This window comes from Fusarium oxysporum, chromosome 2, assembly GCF_000149955.1.
Source record: "Fusarium oxysporum f. sp. lycopersici 4287 chromosome 2, whole genome shotgun sequence".
Classification (NCBI taxonomy): domain Eukaryota; kingdom Fungi; phylum Ascomycota; class Sordariomycetes; order Hypocreales; family Nectriaceae; genus Fusarium; species Fusarium oxysporum.
The window spans coordinates 995,738-1,017,778 of NC_030987.1; the positions used below are offsets into that span (position 1 = coordinate 995,738).

The 22,041-nt window shown below is 48.8% G+C and overlaps 10 protein-coding genes across 19 annotated transcripts; 6 read left to right on the forward strand and 4 right to left on the reverse strand.

Annotated features, from left to right (window-relative positions):
• Positions 1-64: 64 nt before the first annotated feature.
• On the forward strand, positions 65-5,547 carry FOXG_05924 (uncharacterized protein). Of its 2 annotated transcripts, XM_018384402.1 has the most exons (3): positions 127-2,800; positions 2,857-3,307; positions 3,375-5,547. In XM_018384402.1, the coding sequence occupies exons 1-2, from the start codon at positions 1,895-1,897 to the stop codon at positions 3,046-3,048; spliced, it is 1,098 nt and encodes a 365-aa protein (XP_018241478.1). In that variant the 5' UTR covers positions 127-1,894; the 3' UTR covers positions 3,049-3,307; positions 3,375-5,547. The 2 variants fall into 2 exon arrangements, with proteins under 2 accessions (XP_018241477.1, XP_018241478.1); XM_018384401.1 differs by having other exon boundaries at positions 65-2,800; positions 2,857-5,547.
• FOXG_05925 (xaa-Pro aminopeptidase) lies at positions 3,495-5,498 on the reverse strand. Its single transcript, XM_018384403.1, has 2 exons — positions 5,269-5,498; positions 3,495-5,215 (listed from the first exon to the last, which is right to left on the reverse strand). Exon 2 carries the CDS (start codon positions 5,194-5,196, stop codon positions 3,685-3,687), a length of 1,512 nt encoding a protein of 503 aa, XP_018241479.1. The 5' UTR covers positions 5,197-5,215; positions 5,269-5,498; the 3' UTR covers positions 3,495-3,684.
• Positions 5,548-5,928: 381 nt separating the features above from the next.
• Positions 5,929-9,100, forward strand: FOXG_05926 (uncharacterized protein). Its single transcript, XM_018384404.1, has 3 exons — positions 5,929-6,865; positions 6,914-8,242; positions 8,293-9,100. Exons 1-3 carry the CDS (start codon positions 6,392-6,394, stop codon positions 8,422-8,424), a joined length of 1,935 nt encoding a protein of 644 aa, XP_018241480.1. The 5' UTR covers positions 5,929-6,391; the 3' UTR covers positions 8,425-9,100.
• A 171-nt stretch (positions 9,101-9,271) lies between these two features.
• On the forward strand, positions 9,272-12,087 carry FOXG_05927 (phenylalanine ammonia-lyase). The gene is made up of 2 exons (XM_018384405.1): positions 9,272-9,506; positions 9,556-12,087. Exon 2 carries the CDS (start codon positions 9,740-9,742, stop codon positions 11,987-11,989), a length of 2,250 nt encoding a protein of 749 aa, XP_018241481.1. The 5' UTR covers positions 9,272-9,506; positions 9,556-9,739; the 3' UTR covers positions 11,990-12,087.
• A 239-nt stretch (positions 12,088-12,326) lies between these two features.
• Positions 12,327-14,499, forward strand: FOXG_05928 (autophagy-like protein 12). Its single transcript, XM_018384406.1, has 2 exons — positions 12,327-12,832; positions 12,905-14,499. Exons 1-2 carry the CDS (start codon positions 12,419-12,421, stop codon positions 12,965-12,967), a joined length of 477 nt encoding a protein of 158 aa, XP_018241482.1. The 5' UTR covers positions 12,327-12,418; the 3' UTR covers positions 12,968-14,499.
• FOXG_05929 (3-methyl-2-oxobutanoate hydroxymethyltransferase) lies at positions 12,926-14,517 on the reverse strand. The gene is made up of 2 exons (XM_018384407.1): positions 13,797-14,517; positions 12,926-13,748 (listed from the first exon to the last, which is right to left on the reverse strand). Exons 1-2 carry the CDS (start codon positions 14,220-14,222, stop codon positions 13,137-13,139), a joined length of 1,038 nt encoding a protein of 345 aa, XP_018241483.1. The 5' UTR covers positions 14,223-14,517; the 3' UTR covers positions 12,926-13,136.
• Positions 14,518-14,986: 469 nt separating this feature from the next.
• FOXG_05930 (ubiquitin-conjugating enzyme E2 H) lies at positions 14,987-18,412 on the forward strand. 9 transcript variants are annotated; one of them, XM_018384411.1, is made up of 6 exons: positions 14,996-15,970; positions 16,023-16,118; positions 16,167-16,263; positions 16,312-16,426; positions 16,476-16,657; positions 16,706-18,412. In XM_018384411.1, exons 2-6 carry the CDS (start codon positions 16,110-16,112, stop codon positions 16,840-16,842), a joined length of 540 nt encoding a protein of 179 aa, XP_018241487.1. In that variant the 5' UTR covers positions 14,996-15,970; positions 16,023-16,109; the 3' UTR covers positions 16,843-18,412. The 9 variants fall into 9 exon arrangements, with proteins under 9 accessions (XP_018241492.1, XP_018241491.1, XP_018241490.1 ...); XM_018384412.1 differs by having other exon boundaries at positions 15,888-15,901; positions 15,963-16,118; XM_018384416.1 differs by having other exon boundaries at positions 14,987-15,970; positions 16,167-16,426.
• On the reverse strand, positions 17,165-18,350 carry FOXG_05931 (uncharacterized protein). Its single transcript, XM_018384417.1, has one exon. It carries the CDS (start codon positions 18,295-18,297, stop codon positions 17,257-17,259), a length of 1,041 nt encoding a protein of 346 aa, XP_018241493.1. The 5' UTR covers positions 18,298-18,350; the 3' UTR covers positions 17,165-17,256.
• Positions 18,413-18,682: 270 nt separating the features above from the next.
• Positions 18,683-20,177, reverse strand: FOXG_05932 (uncharacterized protein). Its single transcript, XM_018384418.1, has 3 exons — positions 19,566-20,177; positions 19,181-19,518; positions 18,683-19,125 (listed from the first exon to the last, which is right to left on the reverse strand). Exons 1-3 carry the CDS (start codon positions 19,966-19,968, stop codon positions 18,886-18,888), a joined length of 981 nt encoding a protein of 326 aa, XP_018241494.1. The 5' UTR covers positions 19,969-20,177; the 3' UTR covers positions 18,683-18,885.
• A 662-nt stretch (positions 20,178-20,839) lies between these two features.
• FOXG_05933 (uncharacterized protein) lies at positions 20,840-21,971 on the forward strand. The gene is made up of 3 exons (XM_018384419.1): positions 20,840-21,130; positions 21,187-21,320; positions 21,372-21,971. Exons 1-3 carry the CDS (start codon positions 21,060-21,062, stop codon positions 21,815-21,817), a joined length of 651 nt encoding a protein of 216 aa, XP_018241495.1. The 5' UTR covers positions 20,840-21,059; the 3' UTR covers positions 21,818-21,971.
• The last annotated feature ends 70 nt before the right edge of the window (positions 21,972-22,041 follow it).

Genomic DNA, 22,041 nt, shown 5'->3' on the forward strand with positions numbered 1-22,041 from the left:
GAGTCAGCCAATGGATGAGAGGCTTGGCCATCGTACAATTCCCCTCCTCAGCCTTGCTCATCATACGATGTCGTCCAATTTTTGCTACGCCAGCGGTCCAGGACTCCCGGGGGTCTTCAAGGGCCCCTGGAGTTGGAACCGCACAAGTTGGACCTTTTCGAGGCAAAAGTCACGCCATTACGGGCAACAAACATCACGACGTCGACCGGCAGTGGGAGAGAAATCTGCTCTTGCTCTTACGCACCCCCGTCGCGCCAACTCGCTTGCAGAAGAGAGAGGGTAAGAGAAAAATAGTTGAGAAGGAGATGCTTGTAGAATATCACCAGTCATAGCATGGGCTTTGTGAGAAAACCCCATCCCCCAACGTTGTCGTCCAGAACCAGTGACTCGATCGCAAGTCGAGTCAATCGGACCCCTAAAGAACCCAATCTTTTTGACTGCGGCGAATACGACAACTCACAAGACCCCAATCCGGCCTTTTTTTTCCCTCTTGATTATCCGTCCGACGTATCCAGCCAGTCCAAGACAAGTCCAGTCTCCTCCCCAAGCAAGAAAGCAAGTCTCAGGACTCCCAGTCCTGTTCCCCGTCTAACTTAGGCCTGGGCTTTCCAATCCCAACCAACGAATTGGGAGCCGCATGTGTCCGATCATCCTATCGACTGATACTCTGCTTCTCCGTAAAACCCTTCACTCCCTCAACCAACATCTGGCGACCGATCCGTTTTGTTGTTCCTGTTTGCGCCCGATCTCATTTTGCGAGAACTGAGCGTTAAATTCAACTTACTGAGAGCCTTGACATACGTTGCTGCACTGTGGCTAGAAGCCATACCCGCATACAAGCACATACCTTAAACCGCAAGCTTCCGCCACGCTTTAGTCAAAGCTCGACCTCATCAAATCTACAGCAAACCGACAACGAATCAATCTCCTCCTTGGCCCGTACGCCTTGGTTGTCGCTTTCGCTGTCGACCCATCTTACAGTGCTGTCATATACTGCAATTCATCTTTCCGCAGCTCTTCAACCCCATCACAACACCCCACCTAGCCGTCTTTACCGAGCTCATCTTATCCTCACTTCGCTGAATCTCAATCGATACACTTCAACTTATTTCCGTGCCATCTTATCCCTTTCGCGAGGTTGTCATCATCATAAGCATCATCAATTCTTACCCTCCATCACGGCTGGACCCACTGTCATATGCTTTGACAGATCGACCCCTCAATTCCATTGCGACAGCTTTGTGATTGTCACACTTTATCGAGTGGCCTATCTGTTCTTGTAACCGCTGTTGAACCCAATTACCCCCGTTTTCCAATCGAAGTAGCCATCGCCAATTGAGCTGGCTCAAACCCTGTACGGGTTGCTCACACGAGACCTCCCTTCCCGGACGACGAACACGGCCTCGCAGGCCGGGATGCCGTGTTAGCAATGGATCCTAATCTTCTTAACTTTTTCGCGGTGCCCAACAACCAGACGCTGAACCACGTGGATCAGAACAACGACACATCTCAACAGCAACATGAACCTTCGCCATGGAGACCGACAGGCTTAGAGGGTGACATGGGAGCATCTGGCAACCAGGGGGGACCGTCCTACGATTACCAGTCAACTGCAGCCTCTGATATGTCATTCACCCAGGCTCCGATGCCGTCACCATATACCAGCTCAAACAAGACCATACTACCTACTCGAGGACCTCCACGGGGCAATCAACAACGGAAGCGAGATGCCCATGAAAGGAAGCGCACAAAGGTTGATACCGATTCTGCGCTGGAATCTTTGGACTACTGGATCCGTTTTGACGACGAGGAAAATGAAAGGACAGGAAGTATGAAATTGACTTTTCGAAACGTTTCGATCCCATGACCAATAACACTAATACTCATTACCGGGATGTTTAAGCCATATATCCATAATCAGAAAACTGATCAACGACAAAGACCGGGTTACGGAGGAAGCTCAACGACACCAGGACTTGGCACTGGCATATATGCAACTGCTCCTCCATTTCAGGGTGCCGAATACTTTGATGACAATGCTTTAGACAATGCTCTATCTGATGATGAAGAAGAAGGACTTGACTCGATGAGTCTGGAGGAACATCTATCAAAAATCGAGACTATGCCGCCTCCAGAGGTACCTCCTCGAGAAGGCCTGTACTCGACACCGCTCAGTTGGGAAAAGCCAGAGCCGGGTCTACGCATGGAACCAGACTTTGGGCTAGGCAATACTGCAACAGCCATGAACGCGGGGTTCGGGCAGACCATGTCGGGTATGGGCAATAATCAGGTTTTGAGCAACGATGAGCAGAGGAGACTTCTTGCTATCGCGATGAATACTGGTCGGACACCAGCCAGCTACATGCCCGCGAGTGGATTTGGTTTAGGATTTGGAGCTGGTCTTGGTACAGGACTCCCACCCGAGTTTAATAGCAGCATCGACTCTCTGTTGGGAACACCAACAGGGGACCGCAGCCAAAAACAAACGCCTACGCCAGCCAATAGCTCGAAGGCTCCATCGAGGAACCAAGACGTCAAGACAGAGGCATCGAGCGAGACAGGTTTGAGTTCTGCTAGGCCAGGACTTTCGCGCACCAACACCGCTACATCCGATATAAAGGGCAAAGATAAACTCAAACCAGGAGATCGAACAGCCCATAATGATATTGAGCGAAAGTATCGAACAAATCTTAAGGACAAGATCGCCGAGCTTCGCGATGCTGTACCTGCCCTCCATTCGATACCAGAAGACGGAATTGAAGAGGGTGAAAACTCACAGCGAGCGCCCAAAGTGAGCAAGGTCAGTGGTGATTCCCATCAACACTAAATACGGACATGATGACTGACATGATACAGGGCACTGTTTTAACAAAGGCGACCGAATATATTCAGTACTTAGAAAGGCGCAATCGGTCCATCATGAAGGAACATCAAGAGTTAGCCAGGCGTCTACAGGCATTTGAGCAGCTTCTCAGTGCCTCGGCTCGACAGCCGTTCTTGATGCCGAACCACAGCCGGACACTCTTCGATCCAAGAGGTTTCTGCTAGAATAGACATGATTTTGTCCCAAGGACTCTTGGGATTGTGTATAAATATACCCCAGAGATGAATCGCGCAGCATACACTGCTCATCCTAATTATGCATCATTCATTGGCCAGTCTCGATGCACAACTGAACACGCTGTGACTTGTTTGTCATATCATACCGGATCCGGTTTGGGATTACTGCCATGATGACTAGCCGAGGCTGGGGTCTGTCTCCATAGCAGCTTGCGGAGCTCATTTTGCTACCACGAGATATTACCCTGTATGTTGATGATTATTGTCACAACAAAGATCAGATCTCTACAGGGAAATAGCTAAACAACCCCCAGATCTAATAAAACAAAAATCAGCGGCGGGTTATGTGTGTATGTATGATTTCTTACATGCATTTAATTTCACCTCCAGCGGTTGTGGCTTGACCCATTCATGATCCTAGTCATGAACCACGCGCGGTTTTCTTTTGTTTTCAAGACTGAGCTGCAATAACATCAATTGTAGGCCTAGCAACAAAATTTCGAGTGGGTCGTGAAGAGTAACACAACGACCGTCACAGTCGTATTGATCCTATTTACTATACATTTTATTTCAGACGTCTAGGTCCAGGTCTATATGAGTATGTCACAGTTAAAGTAGTACATGTCATGATCGCAGCGCTTCGATATCGTCAATCTCTTTGACGGCTTCAGTGGACAGAATGTAGGGTGAGTCGTCGTCTACGCATACGCTGTCCTCGATTCGGACACCCATACCCCGGAAGGCGGCCGGCCATCGGTCATCATGGGGGACGTAAACACCCGGCTCTATGGTAACGCAGTGACCCTTGCGAAGAGTCTCGCGACGGCTGTAGCCAGGGCAGTCATGCACGTCAAGGCCGATGTAGTGACCAACGTGGTGGGGAAACAGCTGGTCAATGTTGGCCATGTTGACGTTGAACCCGATGCCTCGTAGTTGGTCAACAAGACCCCTCGCGGTAACGTTGTGAATGTCCTCTAGTGAGAGCTTGGAGCTTTCCCTGCAGAGTGACACACTGGATCGCTGCACGTTGAGGACGGCCTGGTATAGGTCGCGCTGAGCAGGGGTGAAGCGGCCAGAAGCTGGCCAAGTGCGAGATATGTCAGTAATGTAGGTGCCATACTCGCCGCCTGCGTCAATGAGAATAAATTCGTCCTCTTTGAACGTGCTGTTATTCACCGTGTAGTGAATGCAGTTTGCGCGCTCACCGCCAGCTACCACGGGGATATATGCCGGGCCTTCGCAGCCATTGACGGCGAATTGGTAGTCAAGGAACCAATGCAAGTCCTTCTCACGTTTCCATGGTCGGCGCATTGCATCTGTGATGACACGACCCGAAATTTGACCAGCAATACGCATATTAGCGACCTCTGCTTCACTCTTGACCACCCGAAGTTTGTTCATGACTGAGTAGAGCGGAGTTCGGGAGGGTCGAGATTCTCGCCCTGAGATGAGCCCCCAAAGCCAATTAGCTGTCGAAGCAACACTACCCTTTGAGGGTGGTGAGTCTGCATATATGAGTTTGGCTGATTTGAGAATCTTGGGAAGCAATTGCTCTGCCTCGTTTATCGTATATGCTTCATCGGCGTTGAAGATATCTCTTGCAGCATCCACACCATTGCGATAACCATTCCATTGCTCCTCACGAGCATTTTTGGGCTTGACAAACATACGGAATATGTAGTCACCATACTCAGGACCAGTCTTTTCAATCACCGCAATGGCATTTTCTTCCATCCATCCTGTAAGGTATAGAAAGTTGGACTCTTGTCGATATTGGTGAAAGACAGCACCAGACTTGTACTGGAGAGATGCAGCATGCAGAACGGCAATACTGCCCTCTGTCATCGACTGCGCGAGGAGAGCTCGGCGATCAGCATATTCTTGCGCTGTGATCCCTTGTGTGATTTCGTTTGGTTGTAGGATATGAGGATGTGTTTCGTAGACTGGCTGTCCGAATCGGAGGTCGGCGGCGGAGACAACGGCGTACGCCCGACGGCTGTACGGAGTATTTGATGGTAGAGCTCGGCAGGCTGTCGTCCTTGTAGAACTAGATATTGTTGATATGCTTCTCACCGACCGAGCTTGGAGGGGCAAACGATGCTCAAAGCTCCGTAATGGAGCTCGAGGGAGCTTCATCTTGAGGATCAAAGATGATCTGAGAATGAGTTTAAGCGATTGAACTTCGTTAGTGGAACTTGGAGCTCTTACATCAATTGAACCCCTCGTACACGGCCAATTTGCGTCAGAGACCTCAAAGATCTCGGTGATGACGCCAGACCAAGATTATGACAAGGATGGGCCGAGGCTAGTTGCGAGACAGCGGAAAAGTGTGAGGCTCAAGACGAGATTGGATAGGTGGATGTTTCAATGCGGGAGACGCACCAGGGTCAGTTAGAATGATGTCTTTTCTATGCATAGACTATGTGAGCTAATTATGCAATTACCTTTTCATTCCTCTTGTGCGTTACAAAGTCGATTAATTAAAACAAAAAACACAATTAAACGTTCATGTCTTGACTCTTTGTTATTGTTTCCTCTCATGTCTCGCGTGAATTCCCCGTCTCCGGTACGAGGCTGAAATTTTGTTGTCTGGTCTCGTCTCTCCCAATTTCCCGTTTCTGGCTGTAGTGCCTCTGGTTGCTGGGTGGCTTTTAGGCGACTGGCCCGTGCGAAGAGGTGTTTTTCTCGCAGTGGACGTTCAGCAGGCCACAGAAGGCCTTCACTGGGGGTACAGGGCCCCCGGCGGCCCCTCCCAGAAGGCCCTGCTAGTCGCTGAACTGGCCCAGGAGTGGTATAGTGCTGTTGTGCCAAGCGCGACTCTAACAACACGGCCTGCTTTGCTTTGCTTTGCTCAGTCATCAAATTCGATGGAGTCTGTCCCTCACTTGGCTCGTTTCCCTCCATTCAAAGCACCAAGCCTAGGAAAAGGTTCAGTACCTACCAAAACAACATAACGGCCGATTTGTTGCTCGCTCATCATTTGACTGCGTTTGTTGTTGACTTCTTTTTCCTTCTACATCTTTGCCATCTCCGCGAGCTTTGATGTGTCAATAGCATCTATTACCTCTCTTTGTTGCCTCATTGTCTCTGTCTAGTCGCTTTGACGTGTCAGGCTCCGCGTCGCGTGCTGTCACAAGTCTCATCCTCCCAGCCCCTCCACAACCGTCCTCGTTACTACCACTACCGGTCCATCTGCCACCACGATCGACCACCACCAATAACAGCTCAAATCTCGTCACGTCATCCTTGACGTTCCTTCTCGACTTTTGTCGTTTTGCTTAAACGCCCTCTGCTCTGGTCTCTCCTCCCCAGAGCAGTTCACGGGCTTTATATGGCAACGATATCTTTATCACCAACGCCTGGTCCCATATCGGCCATGTCTTCGAGACGGGGCCCATTAACGAACAACCCCAACGTTGCCAATTCGCCTCTGAGAGGTGCTTCCGCTCTGGCTGGATATGCAAAGCAGAAGCGTTCATATGCTACCGTTCAGCGTGAAGAAACCTATGGCCAGCCGCCGCCTCTAAAGAAGCAGGTACTCGATAATGGCGTGCAGCGTCCGGTTCGATCACCAACCCGGTCCACCAGGACTCAGGTTCTGGTTCAACGTGGCGCTACGCGTCCTTCTACTAAGGAAAGAACCTCAAGGGCTGCTCCGACAAATGTCTCCCGTGAGGCCGACACCGAGAAGGAAGCATGGAAGAAGCATCATCGTGCCAAGTTTCCTAAAATGGTCTTCTATTTCGAGAGTATACCCGATGATGTTCGTGCTAGACTAACAAAGAGGGTCAACTATCTTGGTGCTGTATGTTAATCTCGAAAGCTTTGATGGGCCCCACTGACCTTGCTTCAGAGACAAGAACCCTTCTTCTCCATTGACGTTACCCATGTCGTCACCACTCGAACAATTCCACCTGAAAGACAAGAGGCGCATCAAGACCATAACCAAGGACACCATGGCGAGCACAACGAGTCCGAAGAACAGCCTCAGACCATTAATCCATCTTTATTGAACCGTAATACCGAAGCTCGAAGAAAGCTACTGTCCGAGTTCCGCAATGCACCTTCAAGGTCGCAGCAGCTTGATGACCCTTTAAAGCGAACCCGAGGATCAAAGAATAATGATGTGCTGTACAAAGCTCGTGAGATGGGCAAGAAGATCTGGACACTGGACAAGTTCCAAAACATGCTTGCAGTCTTGCTTGAGGCAGAGACAAGCCACAGCACGTACGGTTCAAGATCAACAGCCACTCGCGGTAATTATGGTGCTTCGAGGGAGCCTAACCTGCTCCAGCTGTTGCACAATGAACGCCTAAACGGACCATCTGATCGTGATCCTTCTGCTGTTCATCGTGAATTATGCTATTTCAAGGGACCTCACATTTATGTATGGGATATGGACGAGAAGAACAAGCCCATCATGGTTCGAGAGTACCCCAAGGTTGCTAATAAGGCAGATGGTGAGTGGCCTCAGTTCCGAAGTGTTGGAAACGGTCGATGTCCGTTTGTGGAGGACCACGATGTGCCTGAAAAGGATCATCGAAGACAACGAGAGCAGGAAAAGGCACGCCTTGCCAAGCGTGAGGAAGCTGCCCCTGTTCTCAAGCCTCCTCAGGTCCCAATGCCCAAGCCGGTGACAGGAAAGCGAACCATTGCTGAGATGGAGGATGGTCAGAGCAGAGCCCGTGCTGCGACGCCTACTGATATCTTCAACCCCGCCAGGGCGGCCATGTCGAAAGCAGTGGATGCCCGACCTCAGAACGCCTTCACAAGCCGTGCTGCCGCTGGCCGGCTTTTTGCTGGCGAGCCTGTGGCATCTGGAGTGCAGCCTTCTAACATTACCTCAGCCATTCGATCGCAGATGGTCTCTTCGACATCTGGTATCAATGGAGCGAAGGCTGGAACCAGTAAAGAGGTTCATGGCCTGCAGCGCAAGGTGTTGCAGAAGGCTGCCCCTGCTTCCTTTGACGTGAGCTCGCGCCGTCTTGCTGAGGTTTCAATGGACGTTGCATCTAGCAGATCAACAACGATGGGCCGACACACTTCGCGACCTGCTGAGGTGCAAGAAGAGGATGCTCAAAAGACTGAGCGGAGGACACAGTCGCAACCTCTTAAGAGTAAGCGGGACCTCAAGCCTGGCTATTGCGAGAACTGTCAGGACAAGTTCCGCGATTTTGACGAGGTATGTGATGTCTTTTTCCAGAGTATGCCTGTAAAAACTAACTTTTGTAGCACATTTTATCTCGCAAACACCGGAAGTTTGCTGAAAACGACGAAAACTGGACTGAGCTTGATTCTCTCCTGTCACAAATCAAGAGGATGCCTAAGTACGCATCCGGTTCTGACGAGGAGGAAGTCTGGTAGCGACCATTCATAAAATAATACGACATAAATCTTTTCAACATCGCATCACCATCATCTCAGGCCTTGTCATGGTCCGCAGCTCATGGACTATGTTACTGGCATCCCACGAAACAAACTCTTCATGAAGTCCATTTTGCGCATTTCGGTTCAGATTCCCACAGCACGCAGTGCACAAACATCAAAGATACCTCATGAGTTTGGTTAGCCTTGCGCTTAATGGCGGCATCATCGGACAGTCTCTCGGTTTAAGATGTCCGCGTCTTCTTTACTATCGCTTTCTCCTTTTACCTTATAAGCATGAACTGCATGCGACGGCGCAGAGCGGCATGGTTTTTGGCACATTATCTCACGGTCTAGTCGGCCATTTCATTTGTTCTGATTGGACTGCATACATGGTAACTGATTTTTGGGGCGTTTCGTCGCGGTCCATTTCGAGAGGCATGGTCAGGGCAAATGGCTGAGATGGGTTTGATGAAGAGTTGTACAAAGGTGAACCAGGGCAGGGCATTGGAGCGGAAGAATTATATCGCAAAAAGCAACAGCGACTGCTTTACGACGATGACCAGAAAGGTCTGATGTAGATATGTGTTTAGGACATGTATATGTACCTACATGTTATGTAACATGAATACTTGAACAAAGTACGGCCCTTGTGGCATGATGCACAGTGAAGGTGAGCTGCTTAAGCATAAATGTGAGTGAATCATTGGTTATTTCTGTCATAGACAAGTGTCTTGCATGAGTTCCATCTCAAGTGAACCCCTTGACTATGTGGCGTTTTCAGCCTGCAGTAGTTGATTGGCAGATGCACACTATGAAACTTTACGTATGTGTTTCTTTTGTCTCTCACCGATTTTCGGCTGAGACCACATTAAGTTTCCTCTTCTTTTTCAATTCTCACTGTTGCGAGCGCAAACCTTTTCTATTGTAAGCCCGCGAGGACCTCTATCACATGTTCAAATTGGACCTGCCAAGCTTGGACAAGTCTGAACTGTGTGATACTTGGCTCATTTACTTGAAATCTTTAACTCCAAGGCCGCAATCGGCGCATCTCAAGTGAGAAAAGATATTAGAAATTGGTGGTGAGGAGTACAAGGCTATTGGACTTAACTAGTCTTCTGACTTTTACAGGTGCTGGACGTCGCCGCTTACTTGAGGTGAATCACTCTCACTGACAACATCAGAGCTGGGAGAAAACTTGACTTAGAGGTGAAATATCTTACCAGAAAAGCTTCGTGCGACCATTGAATCTTCACTCTTACTCTCTGCCAACACTCCTCAAGCTTTGTTTGCACCAACTCCAGCATATCTCACGATGAACCTCAAAACCTCGGCTCATGCCGAGTCAACACTGGAAATTTGGAAACAACTACGAGACTTGAAGAACGGCAAAGAGAAGATCATTCTCGATGGTAACAATCTCGACATTGCTTCTCTAGTCGCAGCAGCTCGTCATGGTATCAAGCCTGAGATCAGCAAAGACGAGGAGCTCGCTCGCCGCATCGCTCTAAGTGTTGACGCACTAGCTGAGTACTTGTCACACAAATACGTAGTATATGGTGTCAATACAGGTTTTGGAGGAAGTGCAGATGTTCGAACTGACGAATGGTTGGAGAACCAAATTGGCTCTCTTCAACATACACAGAGTGCCATTATCACTTCTAACGACAAAAACCCTGGCGGCAACTCTGAAAGAGAGCCGTCTCACATCATGCCCCCTGAATGGGTTCGAGGAGCTATACTTACTCGGGCGAACCAGAATATGCGTGGACAAAGCGCTGTTCGACTGGAAGTATTGGAGAGATTGATCAAACTGCTTCACCACGATATTACCCCTATGGTTCCTATTCGAGGTACTATTTCGGCGTCTGGAGATCTCATGCCTTTATCTTACATCGCTGGAGCGGTCACTGGAAACCCGGATATTTTCGTTCAAGTTGGTAAAGGGTCGTCAGCCAAGGTGATGCCTTCAGATGAAGCTCTACGGGCTAGCGGTCTCTCACCAAGCGGTCTTGGGCCAAAAGAAGCTCTCGGTCTTATCAATGGAACTGCTCCATCTGTATCTGTTGCCAGTCTGGTCCTCTATGATGCGCAACAGCTGGCTGTGCTTGCTCAGGTATTGACAGCATTTGCATCCGAGGCCATGGGTGGCAACGTTGAGTGGACAATTCCTTTTATCCATGCTGTACGACCACACCCTGGCCAGATTGAGGCAGCTGCCAACATAAGAAGCTTTCTACAAGGCTCAGAGTTCGTCGTTGGATTGGAGGACCGCAAGAGAACTGGCGATGGCCTTTGGCAAGATCGATATTCTACTCGCACGAGTCCCCAATGGATTGGTCCTTATCTAGAGGACCTCCTGCTTGCCCAGAAACAAATTTCGGTGGAACTCAATTCGACTTCGGATAACCCCTTAATTGACGCATCGGAGAAAGATGGAAAAGTGGTTGGCGATGTGTATTCAGGAGGGAACTTCCAGGCTGTTGCTGTAACTTCTGCCATGGACAAGACACGACTTGCTCTCCAGATGATTGGACGCATGGTCTTCTCTCAGGTCAGCGAGATGATCAACCCCTCGACTAACAATGGCCTTGAAGCCAATCTCAACATTAGCGCAAAGGAGAATTTCACCATGAAGGGCATTGACGTAAACATGTCTGCATACATGTCCGAGTTAGCTGCCCTGGCTCACCCGGTCTCGTCTCACGTTATGTCAGCTGAGATGCATAACCAGGGCATCAATTCACTTGCTCTGCTTTCAGCTCGACGAACCTTGGAGGCTGCCGATCTTGTCGCGCATATGTGTGCTTGTCACATTTACGTTTCATGCCAAGCAGTCGAGCTTCGGGCGACACATCGGCTTTTCCTGGACACGCTTCGTGAAAAAGTGCTATTGAACAAGACCGGCAACGGACCATTCCATGCATTTGGCCTGGAGGACGCCGCTATCGAGAGAATCGGTGAGGTTGCTTTCGCTGTCGTCGAGCGGGAGTGGTTTGACCACAATATCGGTTGCTGGAAGGATCGCATTATACCCACCGTCGATGCTGTAATGGCACCAGTTACGCAATTCCTGACTGCCGAGAAGATCGATTGTCCGATATCCAGTCTTGCAGTATTCCGTGGCCAGTTCCACAAAGCAGTCGTGGATACTGCTTCTTCCATCTTCTATCCTAACATGGCAATACGCTCTGTCGACGTGGCTACCAAACTAGGTGATGGAACCGCTCCGTTGTATACTTGGGTTCGATCCAAGTTGGAAGTCCCGACACAATGTGGTCTTGATGATGATCCCCTATACAACGTACACAAAGGCCTTCCAACTGAGGGCAAGAAGACTATTGGTAGTTGGGTGAGCATGGTGTATGAGAGCGTCAGAGGCAATATGATGGACGTTATCATGGGGAGCATCGAGACTGAACGTTCAGCGCCCCGGACAGTTGAAGAGTACGAGAAGCTCTGTCAGGATCTGAGGCAAACCGAATGGGGGACCGACAGAAAGCAAACCGAACTTAAGAGGGCCATTTGGAATAAAAAAAAACTCTGCTCAGGAATGACTGACTGAAAAGATGTAAAATAAAGGCTTCGAATGTACCTAGTTTAGACAATACAATCTCAGCTCATCATTGTTAACGTGGTGTGGTATATACGATAAGATCAAAACCGAACAGAGTTTATATCTTGTTTGTAAGAACAAGGAAAAAAAAAAAAAAGAAAGAAAAAGAGAGAGGGATAGAGAGAGAATGGGATTGTCAGGGTGATGAGGCACCGCAGTATTTGATTGAGGAGTCATGATGAGGCTTACATGCCAGTGTCATGCACAGTGCTTAAAAGTAACACTGTGCTGTCATAAGCAACCTTACGTTAGGCGACAGTTTCACAACTGAGTTACTTACAGAGACGGCTATGTACCTTGGCTTTCAACACCAACACATTTCAACATTCACTCACAAAGCCGAGAAGTCTCCACTCTCAAAAGTACAAATTCTTCAAAATGTCAGACAACCCGCCACCAGAATGGGTGCCCTCATCATCTCCATCACCCTCCAACGCCTCACCCATGCCTCTCGCCGATAATGAAGGACCAGGCAGCGGCGCTGCATCTCCAAACTTACCACTCACTATGTCCGCCTCAGTGGTGCTGGCTGATCTACCACGGGATGCGAGCGCCGCACTTGCAACTGCTGGAGCCTTCAAGGCAGACAAGGTTGTAGTGCGATTTAAGCCCGTGGGGTCTGCTCCGTCGTTGGCGCAAGATGTGTGCAAGATTAGCGCGACAAGGCGCTTTGAAGAGGTTGTGAGATATCTCAGGAAGAAGCTGAGGTGCAAAGAGACAGACAGTGTCTTCTTGTACGTCAACAGTGCCTTTGCGCCGTCTTTGGACGAGGTTGTGGGTAACCTACATCAGGTGAGTCTTAGCCTATCACAAGGCCTATGATGGATTACCAGGCTGTAAGGTCACGGAAACTGACATATCCAGTGCTTTAAAAATGCCCACGGTCAACTTGTGGTTGCCTACTCTCTCACTCCTGCTTTCGGATGATGCTAAAAAGGCTGAATTCTTCTATCTGGATATACGAAAGGCTATGACATCTACTCAACCCAAACTCCGAGCTATGCGACCTCTATGACTGCGCTGCGACACACGAATTCGACATGCTTGCCTCTCCAAAACATCATGGAACTACTTCTGGGGTATCATCATCTCATCTCTAGGAATCCTTCACCGCCTTAGTAAAGTTCTCAAGTTCCTCCGCCGAAATGGGATATGTGTGCTCAGGAGCAGGATATTGGCGCGACTTGACTTCATCCCGATACGCCTCGATGGCTCTCAAGCTCTCGCCCCAGACATCGCCATACTTCTTTACAAATTTGGGCAGAAATCGACCGGGAGGGAAGTTTCCAACCATATCTACTTGTACCAGGACTTGGCCCGAGGTACCGTTGCCAGCGCCAATACCGATGGTGGGAATGGAGAGCTTTTCAGTAATGAGCGCGGCCACCTCAGCAGGAACTGCCTCAACAACCATGGCAAAACAACCAGCTTCTTGAAGAGCAAGGGCATCTTCAAGAATGCTCATTGCACCACTACTTGTCTTGCCCCTGGACACGGAAGCCACCAAGTGCGTTTTGTCGCTGAGGGTCAAGCCAATGTGGCCAAGAACAGGAATGCCAGCGGTGGTAATCTTCTTGATAGTAGGGGCCATCTCCTTACCACCTTCAAGCTTGACACCTTGGACACGGCCTTCCTTGATGAAACGGATAGCAGTAGCAAGAGCCTGGTCAGGACTAATCTCATATGTGCCCATGGGTAGATCTCCAACCTACTGGGATTAGTTTATTACTTGCATATAGAAAGACAGGGGTCTTACAGTGAAAGCCGACTTTGTCGCTCTCGCAACAGACCGACAATGTAAAAGCATCTCTTCCAAGATAATCTCACTCGTATCCTCCATACCAAGTGCTACCATGGCGAGACTGTCTCCCACAAGGATGATGTCCATACCAGCATGGTCAGCGACATGACCACTGGGGAAGTCATGAGCTGTCATGACGGTGATGGGATCACCCTTGCGGTGCATGGAACGAAGAGTTCCGACAGTGACCTTCTTACGTTGAACGGCCGGAGGTGCACCCATGGGAGAGTGAGAGCTGTACCGGGTTTGCGCCGCACCTCCGATGATGAGGGGCCGAATGGCTCGGCCGAGGGTCCGGGATGCCGGCCGAGTGGATGGGACGGACACCCGGGATAGGAGAGAGGCACATGACCTCATGGTAGGATTGATAAGAGATGACATGAGGCAGGGGAGAAGATAGGAGTGAAGGGAAGTGTTAGTAGAGTGGGTTGAGGTGAAGATAAGGTGTCGCGTGCTTTGTCAGGTCAAGTTGGGAGTGACAGAAACTTGAGGTACTTGCAGGCAGATCTCAGACCGACAGAGACAGTGGCTCAAGAAGTCTATAGTGATCCTTTTTGAAAGGGGAAAAATTATGAAAGAAGTATCTTAGCTAATGCTGTTTCGTTTATGACAGTTAGAGTTGCGATCTAGTCAGAAAGTCGGGGCAAGCAAAGGTTTTATTCATGTCTGAACCATGATGAACCCTACGTTGTATATTTGAGTATCTTGGTGTTTTTTCTCAGCACCCCTGGTCTGCGCCCCACGCAGTAACTTTTTGGGGTTCTGGAAGTGAAATTTAATTTAGACTAGTCCTTTCAGGGCATGCGAATGGCCGAACGACCGAAGATCCGTTAATGTTGAGCCGCCATTTCATTTACATGTACATTCTGGGCTACTGAATTATACCCCGAATCATGCTGGAATACAATTTATACTGTGAAATACTGAGGTCACGGAAAGTTACAAAAAGTCTTTGAATGTATTCGGAAGCCGAGGTTGTTACTGGCTATGCCGAGATGGAGGTGTAGTGGGGGAAGTGTAACGGCTTTGATTGAGGCTGGCTGGGTACTTGTACCGAGGATTTGGAAATGGAGGGGGTCTCATGAAGTTGTGATGAAAGTACCTAGATCCGAATACGCATGCGAGAACCGAGGGACATAATATCCATAATAAGTAGTAACCCGGCAAGTATCTGTATGTCTTGTCATATAATGTTTTCCCAACCGCAACGACTATGTATAAAGCCGCTTTATGATTATTCCTAGGTTACCGCCGCGATAATGGTTCCAGCCGGTCCTACAACTCTATTTGGTCTGTGTTGCTACGCGAATATGCATCGAAATGTAGGTATCCATATGCGTTAACCTACCATCACTGTTTGCTTCCTGTTTAATATCCTCAAATTGACTGAGAGCTAGCTTTAATCAGCGATATTCAATGTATTCAAGGGTATGTATAAAAGATTAAAGAAACTGATTGTTAAGCAGAGGCTCGGCATCTGATAATTGCACCAAAGAAACAAGCTCAAAGCTTAACCCAGAATGTGTCACCTTTATTGGAAATTGAGGCCTCTAAAACTTGATGCAAAGGAAAAGGATGACTCAACTGAGTTGCATCGTTTCAGTCTAGATCGTTGTTTCATGCTGTGTTATGCTCGTGACGTGCTATGTCGATCTCCCCATTGCGGCAGATTAGTGCCTTATCGATAACACTAACACCCTGAAGGAGCAGCCGGCACCTGCCGTGTTGCGTTTGCAGCGGCTTATCACGCTCGTACACATCATATCCTCGTGACTTGGCACCCCCGGGAAGGATATACCCATTATCCATCTTGCGCTTGCTTGACTCAACTTCATCTTCACCTGCCTCTAGCAATATTTTAGCTATTCCCAACCAACATCTTTCAACTGCAGACTATTTCACACACAAACTGCAGTTCTTCTGCCTCTTCTTAACGTCTTCCTCTCGAGTATCGCCTATCGCGCCGGCCCCGGAGCTCTTTGGATACCTTCATAACCCCACATTCGGAAACAACATCAACCGCCATCATGAGTAGCCCACGCCGCAGAATCGAGACTGATGTGAGTTCTACCGTCTTCCGAGACTGTGACGGAACTGTGACTAACTCTAATCGTCAACAAGGTCATGAAGTGCGTTGTCGTCTCTGCCCTCTCGCTTGTTGTATTGCTAACATGATGACAGGATGTATGGGACTCAATATAAGCTACCGTTTCTATGATGACACTGACACCAATAGGCTTATGAGTGACTACGAAGTTACACTTGTCAATGACAACAGTAAGACTTGACTTTAATACCAACGTCGACTTTGCTAACATGAAATAGTGTAAGCTTCCAATTCCACTTTCACCGACTCCGACCTATTTCCTGACCGATCCTCTTAGGCAAGAGTTCTTTGTTCGCTTCAAAGGACCAGCTGAGAGTATGTTTACCGAAGCGCATCGTCCGAATAAGAACTGACATTACGAAGCTCCATTTGAGGGCGGAATGTGGAAGGTTCATGTCGAGCTTCCCGACACCTACCCTTACAAGTCCCCTAGCATTGGCTTTGTCAACCGCATCTTCCACCCCAATATCGACGAGCTGTACGAAACCTATACCTCCGTCTGATTTGAACTATGGCTAATGGTTCAGGTCCGGGTCGGTCTGTCTCGATGTTATTAACCAGACTTGGTCGCCCATGTTTGATATGATCAACATTTTCGAGGTTTTCCTTCCTCAACTCCTGCGATACCCCAACCCTACCGACCCCCTCAACGGTGAGGCGGCGGCCTTATTGATCAGAGAACCAAAGAGCTATGATGCCAAGGTCAAAGGTGTGTGTGCATGGACCCTTGAAACAGACATGATACTCATGAAAGCAGAATATGTCCAGAAATATGCTTCCAAAGATGCAGCAGACGAAGCCGGAGCCGAAAGCGAAGACGATGACGAACTCTCCTCAGTTGCCAGTTTCGGGGACGACGATGACGAGCCTGCGGGACAGATGGATGATGTATAAGCCCTTCTACAAGCGCATTAACTTGGGCGAGCGTTTCGATTCACATATGGCGTCATGGGACCGAGGCACGGATTTAGGGCTATCATTGGACGGAGTTGCAGTAACCTCGCGCAGGCTTGGACTCGGATCGAATTTGTTTCTTGGCATTAGTTTGGCATGTTGCATACAAAGCTTCGCTTGTGCTCATCGGAGGGCGGTCGAACGGAATAGCCGCAACTGGATGTCATGATTGCTGGTGATAGGCCTGGCCGTCAGGACCTCGAAGGCAGTTTGGACATGATGGTTGGCCTTTCGTTCTCTGCCAACGATGCACAGCAGAGGGACAAGACTTTGAATATTAAATCAATAAATTGGGCTGAGCCCGGGTATCATATCTATAATTATTCTAAAGAACCAGTGCCTATAGTGAAATGCTTAATCGGAGTCGTAGTCAACCAGGCCTGCTGGCGAAGCAGGCGCCTGCGCCTTGGATGGTGGCTCCAAATTCCGTGACTCTACTTCTTGTGGTGATCTCTTCCGCTTCACACCTGGCAGTCTGGCCGGTCCTTTCGTCTCATGTCGTTTGTCGATCAGGAAAGGATCCTTGGAGGCCCTAGTGTTGCCCATAAGTTCCGACACCAACGCATCTTTACGTTTCGAAGCCTCCTTGTCAGCCTTCAGCTTGCCTCCACCTTTCGGGTCCAATGGTTTCTTCTTGCTCCCTTCGGTTTGAAATAAGGGCTTCGACAATGCTCGATCTCTGCCATCATCAACCACAGGTCCAAAGTCGACAAGAGCCGCACGGCGAGCATCTTCCTCTGTTCCAGGAACAATATCTATGCCAAGACTCATGCGATCTTGAAGATCCCCTGTAGCCGCAGCATCGCGCTCCCGCTCTTTGCGCCCTGCCCTGAATGCCTTCCGTAGCTTCTGATTCTGCGTATACGGATCATCCCAATGTTTCGCAGATGCCTCAAGAAGATCGTCTATCCGTAGTGTCGCGCGTTTGAGCTGCTCCCTATCCTCAATAGTCTTTTCCAAACTCGAAAATGCATTCTTTCTCAACGCCTCCCTCTCCTGATCCGTCATGATAACCGCATCCCCTTCGCGCTGCACATCCTCCCCCGTATCCCTCTTCGCACCGCCCTCCGTGACAACATACGCCGTATTCTTCGGATCCGTGCGAATCTCAATCTCGCCTCCGCAATCCGCATGACGAAACTTGAAACTCCAAATCGGCGTTGAGAAATAACTCCCCACGCGGCGCTTTGCGGCGTTGAAGCGAACGCCTTGGCCGATTATTGTGGGCTTGGGACAGCTGTTGCACCAGACGGCGAAGGGAAGCTCGAAGCGGACGGTGAGGGAGCCGGGCTTTGAGGCGCGTGCGCCGAGCGGGTGTTTATTGTGAAGACGGTTGCCGGATGTGGTGCCTTCTACTTCGGGCGGGACGTAGCGGCCCATGTTGAAGCCCTGCATCTTTGTGGTGGTTTTGAGGCTCGTGGCCTTTGGTAGGTGGAGGGAGGAAGATTTGGTGTTGAGAGAGATGGATGGTGGATGGAGGGGTGATGTTATAGTGGTAGGTACGTCACCTTTCAGTGGGGGTTGTGTCTTGGTGTAAGTCGACTACCGTCACGTATCACTTGTCTGTGTCAAAAGTCTAACTTGGATGGAAATGAAAAGAAAGAGAGTCTAATAGAGAGGATGCGGAAAGGCTGTGCTCAAATAAAGAAGAATTTTTTGAAGTCTTGAGCATGGCTCAAGTGTTGCCTAAAGTGTAATATAAGTGTGAATCTTGATAGAAATCAATGATACAATCTTCAAATACATACAGTATCCTGTAGAATGCCACAAGAATACGGTTGCGGATTTGACACCCGAAGAACGTCAGGTTCGGCCTACTATTAGAATGCAATCATGACAAACTCTTCATATTGTAGCATGGTCCTATTAACCATACGGGGTCACCTGCTCGCCAGTTCAGTTTTACAATGGAGCGGGTCAAGATACCTAATTAAGCTTCCTAGCCTTTCCTTCTCTTGTATTGTATATAGACTAGGCTCGTAGCTAAGATCTTTCCTTCTTGTCTGTCTCAAGCTTGCCAATAACAGGCTCCAAGAGCAGAGGCAGATACTCTGCAGCATCCTTGCCAAATGCAAAATCACCAGGCTTGACCTTGTACATCTCTTCCTCATTCTCAGCCTCAGGGTTAATAACCGCAATACGTGCGCCTTTACGTTTGGCTTTATCGATATAGCCTGCAGCAGGGTAGACTTGGGCCGAAGTACCAATAACAAGCATCAAATCCTGTATATAATTAGTCAACTTTCTAAAAAACTGCTCAACGTGGGTTTCAACTCACTACTTTGTCCTCGAGAAGCCAGTTTGTGATACCCATCATCATAACTTCGTCCAGATTCTCACCAAACCACACAACACCCGGTCTTTGAAAGCCTATCTTGCACTGAGGGCATTTCGGAATGTCATCTGGTGAGATTGGGTCCAGAGGAAGCGAGGCGTCAAGGAGGGGAAATGGTTTGCCTGGTTCTACATCAACTGAAGCTGGTGCCAGGGCAGGACAGAATGGATCATCATAGTTGCCTCGCTGGATCCAATCGCAGTTGGTGCACTTGATGTCGAAGAGGGAACCATGCAAGGTACGCAGTTGATCCTGTGGATGACCCGCCTGTTGAGAGAGATCTGAGGTTGTTAGTTACTATGATACAACACAGAAGGGAAATCCATACTGTCGACATTTTGTGTCAGACACAAAAAGTCCTTGTTCTTCTCAGCCAGCGCCGCAAGAGCATAATGCGCTGGATTCGGCTCCGCGCGCAAGCACATATGACGTCTATAATTGTAGAACAACCACACAAGACCCGGATCATTCTTGAAAGCACTCAAAGTAGCTAAAGACGTAGCATCATGATTTCGCCAAAGACCGCCAGCGCCTCGGAAAGTAGGTAGGCCAGATGATGCTGAGAGACCAGCTCCACAGAGCGCGAGGATGCGCTTGCTTGAGCGGAGGGCTTCGTGAAAGGCGCCTACGTCGTTATGAGGAGCCATTGCTGTGAAGAAGCGAAGATTCGAAGTTGCTGTTTTTGAAGAGAATATAGAAGAGAGACGTGGTGTTGGTCTGAGAAGTCTCATGATATGGTGGTTGTGGATAAGCTTAAATGTTGGAGGGGAGTGAATATGGCTGCAAGGATTATCTGTAGGTTGCTTCTCCAATGTGAGGTTGCGTCACTCGCCGGGAGATATGATTGGATCGTGGAGTAGGCAACGAAGATAAATTCTGCCTGTGGCTCAACCTTGTTCGAAGATATATTATTGCGATAAAATATTGAACGGTTGTTGATGTTGCCTGTCATGAGACGTGCTGATTGGCTCCGTTGACTTTAGGTTGCTATACATTGCATGCACATGTTTCAACCAAGATACACTACAATTGATTCCGTACCCGAGGTTTGAACAAGGATAGTTGATATATAAATGGCATATCCGTTTGTTCCATGTAATTAAATCCTTGGTGTGTAGTGATCGATTCAATCATATGTTGCTAGTTCGTCTACTTCTACTTATACACAGACCGGCCGAGGTGAGTCCATGCGAAGATCACACAAGAGTTGAGGCGAACACTAGATAACACTATGAGCTTGATAATTCTTGATTATATGTATACTTCAATCCCAAAATGGTTATTACCCTTTTTCAACTCACTCCTGATCTCCCTTCGCGTCTGTCTTTAGCATAGCCTGTATCTGGAGGAGGCTCAAGGACAGGCAAAGGACCGAGGACCAACTTGAGGCTCTTGCTCAGGCCCGAACCTCTGTGTAGCCTGTCAAAGCCATCCCAAAATGGAATAGAACTATCAAGACATGCATGGAGAGAGAATGAGTCTATGCAGGTGATATCACCTCATGCATCCAAATCGCCCAGGGAGGCCACTCAGCCCACTCCTCAGCACCACCATTACCAAGATGTATCTGGCGGATAAATATGTACCGAGCTAGGTTCTAATGTAGGTGTCAAGTGCATTGTTGTGATCATTGTATGGCCTGGCTGCAGACTGCTTCGCCAGGAGGCAATAACGCCTCAGAAACCTGGTAGGGAGACATTACATCGGACATGGTCGATCAATTATAAATACTCGGCCAAATGTCTCGCTCGAGAGAATAATCCCCATCTTTTGTAATTCATAACTTCCAAATCTTATTTCACAGTGACCCTCAGAATCAAATATGCCCGAGTCCAACGTCAGTTTGGTTGGTAATAACTACTTTCTTTGCGGTCCCTATGGACGCAACCTAAGGTAAGAAACTCCCTACTGAGCAAAAGACTCGTTTTTCTGATGCTGGCCCGGTCAAGTGGTGCTTCGGACAGGGAGTTCGCCAAAGCGTTCCAACACCCTCCAGGAGTCCATCATGCTTTTGTGGCAATTGGTGAAGACGACTGCTACTTCACCAAATACTGCAACGAGAGAACCGAACGATTCACATGGTGTAAGAAATATCTGTTGCTAAACTTCCCATCAGCTAACTTACAACTCACAGCCTGGTCTCTTTCCAGCTACGGTGGCCTCGACAAAGCACTCGACTCTCTCGATGGCGACACCCCCGAGTTTGTGTCCCTCGGGAGTGATGGTTACTACTTTATGCGCACCAGAAGCGGCCGCATCTTCTGGAATCTCCCAGATGCAGCCGATGAGTTTGTCGAAAATGCAGACCCAGACAACAATGGCGTCAAGTATGTCTGGCTAGGAACCGAAGGCTCATACGTGGCCCAGAAGGAATCTGGACATAGCCAATGGAACCTCCGTGGTAACTACGGGAGTCTGGAACAGTCCATCAGGACCATGCCTAGGATCCGGACCCTGGGTTTGAACCTTGAGAATGATCGGTCGTACTTTGTGGTGTTTGATGATGGCTCGGTTATGTGCAATCCTGTCGGTACGAACTTGACTAAGGATGCATTCAGAGCATGGGCTCGACGTGCATAAGTTGAGTAGAAGATAGCAACCTTGCCCTTTGAAATTTGGGTAGATGTTTTGGAATCTTATGTGTAAGCCACAGGCCAGTTTTCGAGGCCTGAAGTTAGTCCAAGTCTGTAAGAGCCAATGGAGAATAGCCTGAACTTGCCCTTTATTCCGTACCTGATACACTGTTGTGACTATTTTCCTAAATGAAAATATCCAAGATTCTTCATCTGCAACTGTAGTTGCTT

Bases quoted from the DNA above. Each gene is read 5' to 3' on its own strand.
- FOXG_05924 (XM_018384401.1), top strand. From the start codon at position 1,895: ATGTTTAAGCCATATATCCATAATCAGAAAACTGATCAACGACAAAGA. The intron at 2,801-2,856 runs GTCAGTGGTGAT...GACATGATACAG, and splicing joins GAGCGCCCAAAGTGAGCAAG to GGCACTGTTTTAACAAAGGC.
- FOXG_05925 (XM_018384403.1), bottom strand. From the start codon at position 5,196: ATGAAGCTCCCTCGAGCTCCATTACGGAGCTTTGAGCATCGTTTGCCC.
- FOXG_05926 (XM_018384404.1), top strand. From the start codon at position 6,392: ATGGCAACGATATCTTTATCACCAACGCCTGGTCCCATATCGGCCATG. The intron at 6,866-6,913 runs GTATGTTAATCT...ACCTTGCTTCAG, and splicing joins GGGTCAACTATCTTGGTGCT to AGACAAGAACCCTTCTTCTC. The intron at 8,243-8,292 runs GTATGTGATGTC...TAACTTTTGTAG, and splicing joins AGTTCCGCGATTTTGACGAG to CACATTTTATCTCGCAAACA.
- FOXG_05927 (XM_018384405.1), top strand. From the start codon at position 9,740: ATGAACCTCAAAACCTCGGCTCATGCCGAGTCAACACTGGAAATTTGG.
- FOXG_05928 (XM_018384406.1), top strand. From the start codon at position 12,419: ATGTCAGACAACCCGCCACCAGAATGGGTGCCCTCATCATCTCCATCA. The intron at 12,833-12,904 runs GTGAGTCTTAGC...TGACATATCCAG, and splicing joins TTGTGGGTAACCTACATCAG to TGCTTTAAAAATGCCCACGG.
- FOXG_05929 (XM_018384407.1), bottom strand. From the start codon at position 14,222: ATGTCATCTCTTATCAATCCTACCATGAGGTCATGTGCCTCTCTCCTA. The intron at 13,749-13,796 runs GTAAGACCCCTG...TAATCCCAGTAG, and splicing joins CGACAAAGTCGGCTTTCACT to GTTGGAGATCTACCCATGGG.
- FOXG_05930 (XM_018384408.1), top strand. The intron at 16,264-16,311 runs GTATGTTTACCG...GACATTACGAAG, and splicing joins CTTCAAAGGACCAGCTGAGA to CTCCATTTGAGGGCGGAATG. The intron at 16,427-16,475 runs GTACGAAACCTA...CTAATGGTTCAG, and splicing joins CACCCCAATATCGACGAGCT to GTCCGGGTCGGTCTGTCTCG.
- FOXG_05931 (XM_018384417.1), bottom strand. From the start codon at position 18,297: ATGCAGGGCTTCAACATGGGCCGCTACGTCCCGCCCGAAGTAGAAGGC.
- FOXG_05932 (XM_018384418.1), bottom strand. From the start codon at position 19,968: ATGAGACTTCTCAGACCAACACCACGTCTCTCTTCTATATTCTCTTCA. The intron at 19,519-19,565 runs GTATGGATTTCC...TAACAACCTCAG, and splicing joins TCTGACACAAAATGTCGACA to ATCTCTCTCAACAGGCGGGT. The intron at 19,126-19,180 runs GTGAGTTGAAAC...AATTATATACAG, and splicing joins GGCTTCTCGAGGACAAAGTA to GATTTGATGCTTGTTATTGG.
- FOXG_05933 (XM_018384419.1), top strand. From the start codon at position 21,060: ATGCCCGAGTCCAACGTCAGTTTGGTTGGTAATAACTACTTTCTTTGC. The intron at 21,131-21,186 runs GTAAGAAACTCC...GGCCCGGTCAAG, and splicing joins CCCTATGGACGCAACCTAAG to TGGTGCTTCGGACAGGGAGT. The intron at 21,321-21,371 runs GTAAGAAATATC...TACAACTCACAG, and splicing joins AACCGAACGATTCACATGGT to CCTGGTCTCTTTCCAGCTAC.